Raw genomic sequence first — 13,100 nt, forward strand, 5'->3', positions numbered from 1 at the left:
GCCATGAGCTACACCTGTAATGTAAGCGAGTCAAGGACATTCCACACTGACTGTACTTACTGCTGGATACTGCGGGGCAGGACTGTGGCTGCTAGAGGCCACTGAAGCCCTCGCGGAGGATGTGTATGAGACAGCTGGAAGGCACCAAAATAGAAGTTATCGATTGGCATCCATCCACTGAAAACATGTTTTCTTTCATCCCTCCTTGTTCAGTTTTTTTCTCCTCTAGTTTCTTTATCTTTCACTTCCCACAGCTTACCACTTATTCTGTTTTTCTGCACTTCTTTTGCTCGGCAAAGTACCACACCCTGCTGATTGTAGTAACCAGTCACCCATTTGTTGCTCTGGGGTTCTGTCACGTTGACATTTTTAACATGTTGCCACAGTGATTGCAGTGGCAATGCAGTAACATGAGCTGTGTTGACTTCGCAAGGAGAAAAGAGCTCAGAGAACGTCAGACTGCAACAGAACTGGCTGCTGAATTCATCCTTTACCATCCATAAGGTAAAACTGAGGTACAGAAGACACTGTCAACTCTGCAGTCAAACCAAAGGCAATGAACTGCTACTTTGCCAAAAAACCCAAAAAACATTCAGCAGTATCGAAGCCACTGAAATTACTAAGACAAGACAACTGTGCTAAAGCAAGCAGTAGACCAGTAATTTGAAAACTTTCATGGTTATAGGATGAGGCTTTAAAAAAAAAAAAAACACATTTGACTTTGATATCAGCTCAAGCTGAGCCAACATCTGCCAATGATGTGCTTTTATAATATTTATTTTTTACCCTAGAACAATGCAAAGCCTGGTCAGGTTCAACCATGGTAAAAATACAATATTTCTAATTATTTCTAACACTCTCATCTCATATGTTTGAGTATTTATAATCGTAACTTTCTGTGATTGTTTATTTCTTTAAATAATTTCCGAAATCTTTGCTTACATTTTTTGCAAACACATAGTATAAATTCAGCATTATGTTGATTGAACCAATTCAGTGGCTCATGTTGTTGTACCACCTTCAGATTTTCTTTACATTTTAAGTCTTTGTGGATGCTGTGTGCATTTTAACAACTGCACAAGGAAAAAGTCATAAAGCATTTCATTTTCTGCTAAAAAATAATCTAATGGAGCACTGGAAAAATGATCAAGCATATCATGTATAAAGAAGAAAAAGAATCAGTTTCAATGACATAATTTCAGCACACAGACATTGCATCATCTCCAGACCATGAAACGTGTTGACAATCTGTACCACACATGGAAGTGCTCCAAGACCACAAGGAGCTCTGGTTATATCCTGCAGCATGCTGGAGGCAGTTCCTTGGCCCTGCCAATGCTGTGCAGAAATGTGATGAAAGCGTACCAGCAGAGTGACATCAAGGATCATGGTGCTCGTGCTTCACTTGGTTTGCTGTCCAAAAGACCCATTTGGCTTCAAATACAAGGGCAGCTTAGAGCCTCTCACCCCGTAACCTTAGTCCTGCCCCCTTCCTTGACTGTAACCTGCAATGGGCTCATGAATATAGGACCCAGAGCAAGGCCAATCTCTGCACACATGTATACTGCTTGTGTGTACATACAGCACAAACACAGCTGCAAAAACACACCTGTACAGCAGCTGTGTGTTCGCTAAACATTCATGATGATCAAACCTGTTATCGTCATTTTTTATGGAACTTTTTTACCATACAGTTCACTTTTAGCTCAATTACTAGAAAGAGCCCACAGAAGGAAGCTGGATGGTGGTTAAAGGGGGTACACCGTGTCCAACCTAGTAAAAAGAGATAAAAGACCTGATTAAAGACTATGGAAGCTCTTGTTGTGAGCAGAAACAAAAGATGACCTTCATGGCTATTAGTTTTCCAGGATGTCCCTTCTGCTCGCTCCATGACTTGTCTTCCTCCTTTATCCAGAACCAGTAGCTTGTTCATCCTTGACATCTTTCTCATCCTTCCGCTCCATGATCTGCCGCAGAGCAATGAGGTCTTTCACCTCCTTTCCGTAGAGCTCGTGCAACATGCAGAAGTCTTCAAGAGACGGTGGCCCCCCTGAAGCCTCGTCGCGTACCTCAGCTGCTGCTGGCTCATTCACAGCTCTGTCATCGATAGTTCTCTTTGTCCAGAGCTTTGGCGATATCTTGGAGGTGTTCCTTCTGGAGGTGGGCGGGACTTGAAGTAGCTGGCTCATGTGGCAGCTTTGCCCCCCTGTCGGTGCTGAGGGTCTGTAGTTCTGGGAAGCCAGAAATGGGGTGAAGCCCTTTCCATCTACAGCTTGCTGACAAAATGCTGAGCCACATGTTTCACTTACAACCTCTGTGCGAAGAAAGAAAGAAAGAAAGAAAGAAAGAAAGAAAGAAAGAAAGAAAGAAAGAAGGTGAACAAGTGAAGTGAAAGCATTTAGACACTGAGGCAAAAATAATTTCCTTTACTAATACCAAAAGTGAGGTCATCTCACAGCGTCAGGGTTCCTGTGCCACTAACAGGATTATTTTGACATGTTAGACAGATGTTCTCTTTCCAGAGCTGTGAGAGATGCCAGACTTGAGCTCACCTTGCAGTTACACTCACTTGGCACCTCCCCAATCCTCTGGGTTCCTGTACAGCACTTACCGTGGTAACGCCTCTCCAGATCACTCACTAGCATGGACAGGAAGCCGTGGCTGGCCGACAGCAGAGCCTTGATCCAGCTCTCCTGGCTGGGCTGGTCCTTGGCCGCAAGCCTGTAGGTGCCGCAGCCGTGCCCACCGAAGCCCACGGAGAAGGCAAAGAGCTCATCCGACTCGCACAGCTCTATGGAACAGCCCTCCAGGACAATGACCCCCAGCGGGCTGCCATCGCTTCGGCACTCCTGGTAGAACAGCAGGTTCCCCTTGAGTACAAACCAGCGCTTCTGATAGGATCCAGTCCTCTCGCTCTGGGGGGGAAGAGGAGATGAGTTTCCAACATGAATTAATGAATTAATTAACTAATTAAAATACATTAAATGTTATAAATTAATTTCCTCAATAATAATACATTTAAATTAAAAAATTAAAGTGTCCTGCTGCATAAATGGAGAAATAGTTGTACATCAGTGTACAAAAGTGTTTATATACTTATATACATATATATATATATATAAGTATATAAACACTTTTGTACACTGATGTACAACTCATATATATATATATATATATATATATATATATATATATATATATATATATATATATATATATATATATATATATATATATGAGGTGTGGTGGCGCAGTGGGTTGGACCACAGTCCTGCTCTTTAGTGGGTCTGGGGTTTGAGTCCCGCTTGGGGTGCCTTGCGATGGACTGGCGTCCCGTCCTGGGTGTGTCCCCTCCCCCTCTGGCCTTACGCCCCGTGTTACCGGGTAGGCTCTGGTTCCCCGCGACCCTGTATGGGACAAGCGGTTCTGAAGATGTGTGTGTGTGTATATATATATATATATATATCTTAAAAAAAACTACTGGGAAAGTGATTAGAAATCAGCAATATTCTGCTAAAGTTTATGCAGCTATTTGTGTGATGAACAACGTTGCATACATTGAAGGAAACAAACTGTACTTAAGAATCACATCTGCAGCTGTGTCTCTTTTTCCTATGGTAATGCACAAACTGTATTTTCTACGAGATGTACATCGCTTTGGAGAAAAGCATGTGCTAAATGAATAAATGTAAATGTAAAACATGTCTTCGGGAGGAAACGCACGCTTCCCACAGAGTGAGTCGAGATCAAACTTGTTGAAGGAGCCCAAGTGCCACGAATCGTCACCATGGTATCAGTGCTTTCACTGAGTGGGAATCACTTTCATCTCTTTGTTTTTACTTTACTGTTTTGAATTTTTCACACAAGTCTGATACTATGTAGGAATGAGCACAGGTAGACATCCATCCATCCATCCATCCATCCATCCATCCATCCATCCATCCATCCATCCATCTTCTTGCCCGCTTGTCCTTCTAGGGTTGTGGTGGCAATAGGGAGAGCACAAAAGCGCAGACATCCCTGTCCCTTGCAACTTCCTCCAGCTCAACCTGGGAAATCCCCAGCCACTCCCAGGCCAACTAGGAGATATAATCTCTCTAGTGGGTCCTGGGCCGACCTCGGGATCTCATCCCAGTGGCTGTGCCTGGTGTACCTCCAAAGGGAGGCGCCCAGGGGACATCCTTATCAGATACCTGAACCACCTCAGCTGACTCCTCTCAGTGTGGTGTAGCAGCAGCTCCACTCTGAGAACCTCTTAAATGGCCGAACTCCCCACCCTGTCACGAAGAGAAAACTCATTTCAGCCACTTGTATCCGTGATCTTATTCTTTCGGTCACTACCCAGAGTTCATGACCATTTGTGAGGGTAGGGATGTAGACCGACCAGAAAATGGAGAGCTTTGCCTTATGGCTCAGCTCCCCTTTCACCACTACAGTCTGGTACAGCGACCGCATTACAGCTGCCGCTGCTCCCAGTCTGCAGCCAATCTCATGCTTCCTTCTCCCTTCACACATGAATAAGACCCCAAGATACTTAAAATCATCCACCTGAGGCAAATTTTCTTCCCTTACCGGAAGGGGGCATGCCATCCTTTTCCGTGAGAGAACCAAGGACTCAGACTTGGAGGTGCTGATCCTCATACCAACTGCTTCACACTTGGCTGCAAACCATTCCAGCGCATGCTGGAAGCATCAATGTGACGGTGGCAAAAGGACATCATCATCCGCAAAAAGCAGAGACATCACCTTCTGGCCCCCACACAGAATGCCTTCCTGACCTCGGCTGCACCTTGATATCCTATCCATGAAAACCACAACAGGAGTGAGGACAGGGCACAACCTTAGCGGAGTTCAACAACCACATTGAACGGGCTTTACTTAATGCTAAATATGCGAATACAGCTCTCACTCCGTGTGTACAGAGACTGAATGGCCCGCAGTAGTGGCCTCAGCACCTCCCACAGAATTTCTTGGGGAACACGGTCGTAGGCCTTCTCTAAGTCCATAAAACACAGGAAGACCGGATTAGCAAACTCCCATGCCCCCTCAATTGTCTATGAGAGGGTGAAAGCTGGTCCACTGTTACATGGCCAGAACGAATCCGCATTGTTCCTCTTCAATCTGAGGTTCGACTATTGGCTGGAGCCTCATTTCCAGTACCCTGGCATAAACTTTCTCAGGGAGGCTGAAAAGTGTGATACCCCGATAGTTGGCACACACTCTCCAGTCCTCTTTCTTAAAGATAGGGGCCACCACCCTAGTTTGCCAATCCAAGGGAACTGTCCCCGAGGTCCATGCAACATTGCAGAGGCATGTCAGTCATGATTGCCCCACAACATCCAAGGCTTTAATCAATTCCGGGTGAATCTCAGCCACCCCCAGTGCTTTGCCACTGTGGAGCTTTTCAACTACCTCCGTAACTTCCACCAGGGAAATGGACTCTGATACCCCAGAAGCCTCTGGCCCCGACTCCTGTAAGTGAGGCATATCTCTCGAGTTTAGGAGTTCCTCAAAGTGCTCCTTTCACCTCCCGACAATGTCCTCATTTGAGGTCAGAGTTTCTCCACCTTTGCTGAGCACAACTTGAGCGAAGCTCTTCCGACCCATCTTGAGCAGCCGGATGGTTCTCCAGAACCCCTTTGAGGCCGACTGAAAATCATTTTGCATAGCCTCTCCAAACCCCTTCCATGCTCCAGATTTTGCTTCTGCAACCATTGCTGCTGCCATCTTTTTTGCCTACCAGTACCTGTCTGCAGAGTCAGTTGCCCAGTACCAACCAGGCCCTAAAGGCCTCCTTCTTCAGCTTGACGGATTCCCTCACAACCGGTATCCACCAGCGGGTTCTTGGGTTGCTGCCCGTGACTGGCACCAACAAGCTTTTGGTCACAGCTGTGCCTGGCTGCTTCCACCTTGCTCCCAGGTTTTGAACAGGGTCCATTCATACACCATGACCCCTACCTCCTCCGGGACATGGGAGAAATTCTCACAGAGGTGGGAGCTAAAATCATTCCGGACAGGGTCCTCTGACAGTCGTTCCTAGCACATCCTCAGTATACGCTTGGGTCTACCAGGTCTGTCCATCAGTTTTCCCCACCATCTGATCCAGCTCACCACCAGATGTTGACTGGTTGACAGCTCAGCACCTCTTCACCTGAGTGTCCATGACATGTGGCCTCAAGTCAGATAAAATGAGTACAAAGTTGACCACTGACCTTTGGCCCAAGGAGCTCTAGTACCAAGTACACTAATGAGCATCCTTGTGTTCGAACATGGTGTTTGTTATAACATTTCACCATTCGAGTTTAGATCGGGCAAGCTGTTCTTCCCAATCACCCCACTCCAGATTTTCCAGTCATTACCAACATGAGCATTGAAGTCCCCCAGCAGGACGATGTAGTCTGCAGGTGTAGCCCTATCCAGAACCCCACCCACTCTCACCAAGAAAGTCAAACACTCTGAACTGCTGTTTGATGCATAAGCACACACACAACAGTCAAGAGTTTTCCTCTCTGTGACCTTAAGTCACACTGAGGCGATCCTTTCATCCACCGGGATAAACTCCAACTGTATGGCAGCCAGCTGGGGGCTTGTGAGCATCCCCACACCCACCTGGTGCCTCTTACCCTGTGCAACTCCTGAGTAGAAGAGAGACCACCCCCTGTCGAGGAGTTTGGTTCCAGAGCCAACACTGTGAGTGGAGGTGAGTCCAACGATATCTAGTTGGTATCTCTCAACTTCCCGCACCAGTTTCGGCTCCTTCCCCCCAGCGAGGTTACATTCCACGTGTCAAGAGCCAGTTTCGTCATTTAGCATTATTAATAATATTAATAATAAAAAGCCATGGGATTGTACTCGGACCACCAGAGGTTTATTTTTCTCCTCTTCTTCACAATGGGAGCTTCCCCCCCCCTCTCCTCAACTGCCAGCTAGCTTATTAGTTATAGCTACAAGTGCTGTGACTTGTATCTTGTATTTTATCCATAATGCGTGGAATGTCCTGAATTTTGTCCAGTGCTCTGAGTGGGCTCAGTGAGAAGGAGGGGGCTCTGTAAAAAATAAAGTGTTTATTACCATTTACACAGCTGGGTCATTTTTGCTGGTGCAATTCAGGGCAAGCAGTTCATTCATGAGGTCTACAACAGCAGGCAGGATTGAGAGCCGTGTCCTGCGAGTGGAAGCAGCTCTAACTACCGCGCCCCCTGGTGGCCCTTCACAAGCACCTACCTTCTTATACAGATAGCCCTCCTTATCCACCGGAGAGCAGCAGGACAGGTAGTGAGACAGCAGCTTTCCATGTATCTTCATCACAGCTCTCTTCCACTACTGGGGAAATGCACATGAAAAACTAAACGTACGTGTAGTTTTTGCCACACACGAGCATTAATAACTTAGGAATGAGATCGCGTCTGGAGCACACGGACCAGTCCTCCGTTCACTTCAGCACATGTTCCAAAACCGAAATAAGGAAACCCGCGTGATACTTCCCGTGTTTTTCATTTCAGTCTTTTTTTTTTTTTTCGTAAAAACCGCACCTTACCTGTCCTGTGTGTGTGTGTCTGTCCGTATTCTTGTGTCGGACAGTACGCATTTAGGACCGTTCACTTCTCACAGGTTGCGGGCGCCTTCAGCTTGGTACATTATCCCACATGGATGTAAAAATGAATATTTTCTGTGAGAAGTGTGAATGTTTTCGTGTTCACTTCCGGCCACGAGCCCTTTTTTCTTGGCGCTGCGGGGAGGCGTTGAAAAAAACGCCCCTATTTCTCCTTTCCTGCTGTATGCCGCGCAGCGCACATGATGATCTTCAATTAATAACAATAATTCTAACAATGCTGTGTTTTGTTGTTCTTTTTCTTTGTAGAGAGATAACTTGTTTGAAAACCTGTGCAGTACAACAGAAAATAAATGCGTCTACCGTGAGTTGCCAGTTGGAAGATGGTTTGAAAATAGAAATAGAATTGCTTGAGAGAATATGGTGAAAAAACAACCTAAAAAACGTATAAGTGCAAAATGTAGAACTTATGTGCACCGAACTCCCGTTTCTTGTACTTGATGCAAAGCTCATGGCTGTCTGTAAAATATGACTTGATTTACAAAATCATTGTTTTCCAATGGTAGATACGTCATTTGTATTTTAATGCACCACAGCAAATCTCTTCTCTTAAGCCGAAAGTATTGTAAGAGAAGCAATGATTTATTTTCTTTTGAAAAAAAAACAGCTTTCTTAATTACTCTTGTACGAAAAATCTGAAAACTTTCTTGTCTTAATTCTAAAGAATTTTACACCTGCAGACACTAGGTGGCGGTACACACTTTTCAGCTGGTTCAAACCACCGAGGAACTGCGCTGAAGATCGTTATGGCGTTGGGGGAATCGCACACACACGCCTGAGGCTGCTTGTCGCCTCGAGCCGGGCCTGACCCGGGGGCGCGGGGCGCCAGTCCGTTGCGGGGCACGCACCTCAAGCAGGACTCGAGCCCCAAGCCCACCAGAGAGCAGGACCCCGTTGGGCTGACCAAGCCCGCTGCGCCACCACGCACCCCCCCTTGATATACAGTATACACAAATTCTACCTTGTAAAACATTTTCTCAGAAGATTCAAGGATGGGATAGATGTTGATTCATTTATTAATATTTTTAGCCAGATATCATATAAACAGATCCAAACTTGCTAATAAAAACCTATATTTTCTGTTTTTATTAAAGAATTTAGGAAAATTGGTTGATTGTTCTTTTTGTAACCTGCACCCAGAGACTGTGCCTCATCTCTTCTGGCGCTGTTGTACCAAAAAGCTGTGGAGAGATGTCTCTAAATGTATAATTGATAAACTGTGTAAGGATTTTGCAGCATTACACTACTATGAATATGTACCGTTTGGACTCTCATTTTGATAGAAGTATGGGGAAACAGGCATTTATCATTAATTTATTAATCATTTTAGCCAGATATTATACACAGGTCCAAATTTTCTAATCGTTGTAATATTTTTAATTAAGGTGTTGATGTAATGGTTATTGGAGTGTTTTGTAATTTTTTGTATTTATTTTATTTCTCCCGGCTAGGTTTGATTATTCTGCATTAATGTTCTTGTATTGTTAGTGTTTGAATTGTTTAATAAAAATAATAATAATTTTTAAAAAGTTATTTGGTCGCTCGCTTAATACGTAACTTCCTTCTTGGCGACGGCGCTTCATGACGTAAACAGTCATACGCAGGTAAAATCAACGGTTCTATTTTAATTGATTTAAGAAATACACCTTATAGATGTCTAGTCTTTGAGATTGTGCACACGTTTATGTGACTAATACATTATAAAAATATCCTTGCTTAGTTCACCGGTCTTACCTTTTTTTCGATATTTTCCCACTCCACGTCGTTGTAGAAGACTACTACTAGCCAGTCTGCTCGGCTAGCTCGATTCACGCCACGGTTGTGTTCTGAACCGGAGTGACTTATTTCTATTTTTTGTACAACCCATATAGCTTTTTTAACATTGCTGTGTAGACTGTGTTGGAATTGTGTCGCTTTTAATAAAAGTTTTATTATCTTAACAGTGCCACCGTCAGTCAGTGGCGATCGCGAGTCAGTCGTTCCTCCGCTGACTGACTCACTCACTGACTGACAATTTTACACACAGCTACTAACTTACGTTTCGAAGGCGTATCCATCATGTGTGTACCGACTTAAGTGTCTCACTGGAAGACTTGGTGATAAATAAGGAGCGACATCTCTGCGAGAGATCGCAAAGTCGGAACCATTTCTGTATCGCAGCTGCACTCTCTCTGCTTTGTTGTTTGTAGGTTGTCTTGTTCGTTGTTGTGTTTCCCACAGCGCCACAGTACACACACTCATGTTACAGTGCACGCGCATCAAGCTTGACACCCTATCTTTAATGTGCCCGATCAGCATGTCCAAAAGAAAAGTGACCTTCGAAGATGGGAGTGACGAGTTCACTTTGGAAGAGGATATTCCAAAGAAGAAGGTAAGGCCTTGCAGTATGTAAACATTGCTTTGAATCAGACAGCACTCACTGGAGACATTTAATAATGTACTTGTTGAGACTGGATTGCATACTTCTTTTTTTATTTAAATTCTGTTCTTGAATTTAGAACAGACATTTACAACTGCATACGTGCCCTGTTTGTACCTAACCACATCTAATGTCTTTTTACCAGATATGTGAAAGTGTTAATGGTCCAGGCTCAAGGTTCAAAGAAAAACATTCCCTTGACAGTGATGAGGAGGATGAGGGAGAAGGCGAAAATGGAAAATACGAAATATTGGCCAACGATGATGTGGAGGGTCTGTGGGACTTATTTGAATTTATATTGAGTGGTGTGTGCACGCGTGTGTGTGATCTTAGGCTTTTTTTCTAAAATAGCGTCAGTCAGTTCTAAACAGCAGTTGTTTAAACCTGTTTTTTTCTCTACCAGGTCAGGAAGAGGCCACTATTGACTGTGATGAAGGGGTGCCCATAACACCCTTTAACTTGAAAGAGGAAATGCAGGAGGGGCATTTTGACTCAGAGGGAAACTACTTTGTGAAGAAAGAGGACAAAATTCGAGACAACTGGCTTGACAATATTGACTGGGTACTGTAAAATTTTTTTTTTTAAATGTACACTGAAACATTCAGCATTGCTAAACACAAATTACATGCATACGCAGCTGTTGCCATCAGACAGCTAAGGCTGTGAAAACATGGATGCAGGTCTTATACACGCTCTGTTAAGAGAAAATTTTGCAGCATTTGGTGTCATCTGGAGATCCAAAGAAGGGAAATTTTCTTGTTGATTCTTCAGATTTTCTAAGGTACAAGGGCTGACTGGGCATTCATTATAATATGCTCATCTCCAAGCTCCTCTGTATGACCATGAAAATAAACAAGTTGTTTCTTGTGAAAATGTTAAACTGAGTGACCTAAAAGATTGTACAATATCAAATTAGTCACAAAAAGGTGAATTTGTGTTTCCCTGTCCTATTTGTGATATTTGTTTGTTGGTTTCCTGAACAGGGGCTTCCAGTGAAGTCAAATGATAGTATTCACACAGTATTTTTGTGTGTCTGAGAACTTTTTCAACTGTACTTCCATCAGAGTTAAATTACCAGGTGGTAATTGATTAACAATTTGGGTGTACTTTTTGATCACTTTTACAGTCACTCATGACTCCCTTTGTTGCAAACTCTGAGACAAGACTTAGTTTTAAGTGGAAAATGGGTGAGCCTTTCTATTAATTTTGTTGCACATCGGTGTCCTTTGTTAAACACACACACACGCTGTCTGAAACGTTTGCCCCAAGCAGGGTCGCGGTGAACCGGAGCCTAACCTGGCAACGTAGGGCGCAAAGGTGGAGGGGGAGGGGACACACGCCAGACGGGATGCCAGTCTGCCACAATGCACTCCAAGCAGGACTTGAACCCCAGAGGCCACTGCGCCACCACGGCCCCTTTTTGTGAAACACCATATAATATTTACAATCTTTTTTTCATCTGTTCTCTCTCAGGTGAAAATAAAGGAACAACCAGTAAAGAGAAAGAAAGGTCTTGCAGCCAAGAGGAGGAGGAGGGTTGGGGATGAAGATGAAGCTGAGGAAGAGAAACAGCGAGAAGAGAAGCAGGCTGATAATGAGGAAAATGAGGCAGAACCTGAAGTGGTTGAGGATCCCTTGGCGTCTCTTAACCATCTTCAGCTTGTAGAAGCAGTCGTTGAGCTTCTATTGCCGGGGGAGACTGTTGCCCGGGCACTGAGGAGACTTGGAGGAATGGGGGGTCAGAAGAAGGGAAAAGGGAAGACTGGTGGGCAGGAAGAAGGTGCAAACCGTGATGCAGAGAAGCTAGACAGGCTCACGGCACTGGCAGACAGACTGGTCGGGAGTGGAGAGTATGAGATTTACCAGCAAACCTATGAGAAACTGGCATATATGACAAAAACTGCAGTAAAACAAAAAGAAAAGAGTGAGGGTGATGAGGATGATGTACTAGACATGTTTGCAGATGAAATTGATGGGAAGAAGGCACAAGAGAAAGAAAAGGAGGTGACAGAAGATGATGGAGGAAGGGGTAAGTTATAAAAACGTGATCTGTTCATCAAAATGTAATGTACACTTTGTTTGGATATTACTGCTGTTTTACATACTCGCAGTACACATTTTTCTGCATTGAACATTGTAGTTATTTATCCATGGTGCTCTTTTCCACTTACATATAGTGGCTCTGTTCTTGATTTAGAAAATATTGCTGGTGTTTGCTTGACTGTGCTGACAGGGTATCTCCTTCTGCAGTTTGCGATGACGTGATGTGGGAATATAAGTGGGACAATGATGAAAATTCAGAGATCTATGGCCCATTCAGCAGTCAGCAGATGCTGGTAAAACAAGTCATTATGAACCTGCACTTTTTAAAGATGGTGAAAGGTCAAACTCCTTGCTATATTCATGACAGAAAAATTAAATGGTGTTTTTGATAAGAGTATCTTAAGCTCAGGAAGAATTTCTTTTCTGCGGTTGTTTTGTAGCAAATACTTCTGTTCTGATGACATACCATAGACAAAGCTTGCAAATCAGTTTGTTCTTTTCTTTCAGGCCTGGGTGAATGAGGGCCACTTCAAAAATGGCGTCTACTGCAGGAGGGTTGGACAAGGAAACACGCAGTTCTACAACTCAAAAAGACTTGACTTTGAGCTCTACACATGAAGAGATGCATATGATACACGTTGACATGCATATTTGTAAAAGAACATTTGTTTGGAGTTTGATTGTAAGAGTCCAAAGCAGCTTTTTTAAATAAGACTACTTAAGGTCCATTCTTGTCTCTTTTTTATTTTTTTATGTGGTGAAGGGGGAAACAAGTTATATGGATAACTGAGTGACATGCTGACACATGCACATTGCAGATATGTTTAGTGGATATTAAGACCTTGTTTAGATATTGTTTGCATATCCATCATTATCTTGTTTTGTTGTAAAGGTTTTAAGTCCTTGATTTTAATAAAAACATGTTTGTTTTTCACTTCTGCCTTGTTGTCATATTAATCCCGTCCGGCTCGATGGCGCCTACAAGTAGACGGCCTTTTCATTGGGTAAAGCCTCTCATTCGCTCTC

General features: G+C 43.8%; 2 protein-coding genes across 3 annotated transcripts; one reads left to right on the plus strand and one right to left on the minus strand.

The window, feature by feature from the left end:
• Positions 1–1,336: 1,336 nt before the first annotated feature.
• Positions 1,337–9,376, minus strand: pheta2 (PH domain containing endocytic trafficking adaptor 2). 2 transcript variants are annotated; one of them, XM_018732692.2, is made up of 4 exons: positions 9,347–9,376; positions 7,225–7,323; positions 2,612–2,915; positions 1,337–2,314 (listed from the first exon to the last, which is right to left on the minus strand). In XM_018732692.2, exons 2-4 carry the CDS (start codon positions 7,303–7,305, stop codon positions 1,908–1,910), a joined length of 792 nt encoding a protein of 263 aa, XP_018588208.1. In that variant the 5' UTR covers positions 7,306–7,323; positions 9,347–9,376; the 3' UTR covers positions 1,337–1,907. The 2 variants fall into 2 exon arrangements, with proteins under 2 accessions (XP_018588208.1, XP_018588207.1); XM_018732691.2 differs by lacking the exon at positions 9,347–9,376 and adding an exon at positions 7,538–7,818.
• cd2bp2 (CD2 (cytoplasmic tail) binding protein 2) lies at positions 9,179–12,931 on the plus strand. The gene is made up of 7 exons (XM_018732690.2): positions 9,179–9,216; positions 9,908–9,983; positions 10,177–10,303; positions 10,435–10,592; positions 11,505–12,060; positions 12,282–12,367; positions 12,582–12,931. The coding sequence occupies exons 2-7, from the start codon at positions 9,909–9,911 to the stop codon at positions 12,690–12,692; spliced, it is 1,113 nt and encodes a 370-aa protein (XP_018588206.1). The 5' UTR covers positions 9,179–9,216; position 9,908; the 3' UTR covers positions 12,693–12,931.
• The last annotated feature ends 169 nt before the right edge of the window (positions 12,932–13,100 follow it).

Source organism: Scleropages formosus, chromosome 3, assembly GCF_900964775.1.
Source record: "Scleropages formosus chromosome 3, fSclFor1.1, whole genome shotgun sequence".
NCBI lineage: Eukaryota > Metazoa > Chordata > Actinopteri > Osteoglossiformes > Osteoglossidae > Scleropages > Scleropages formosus.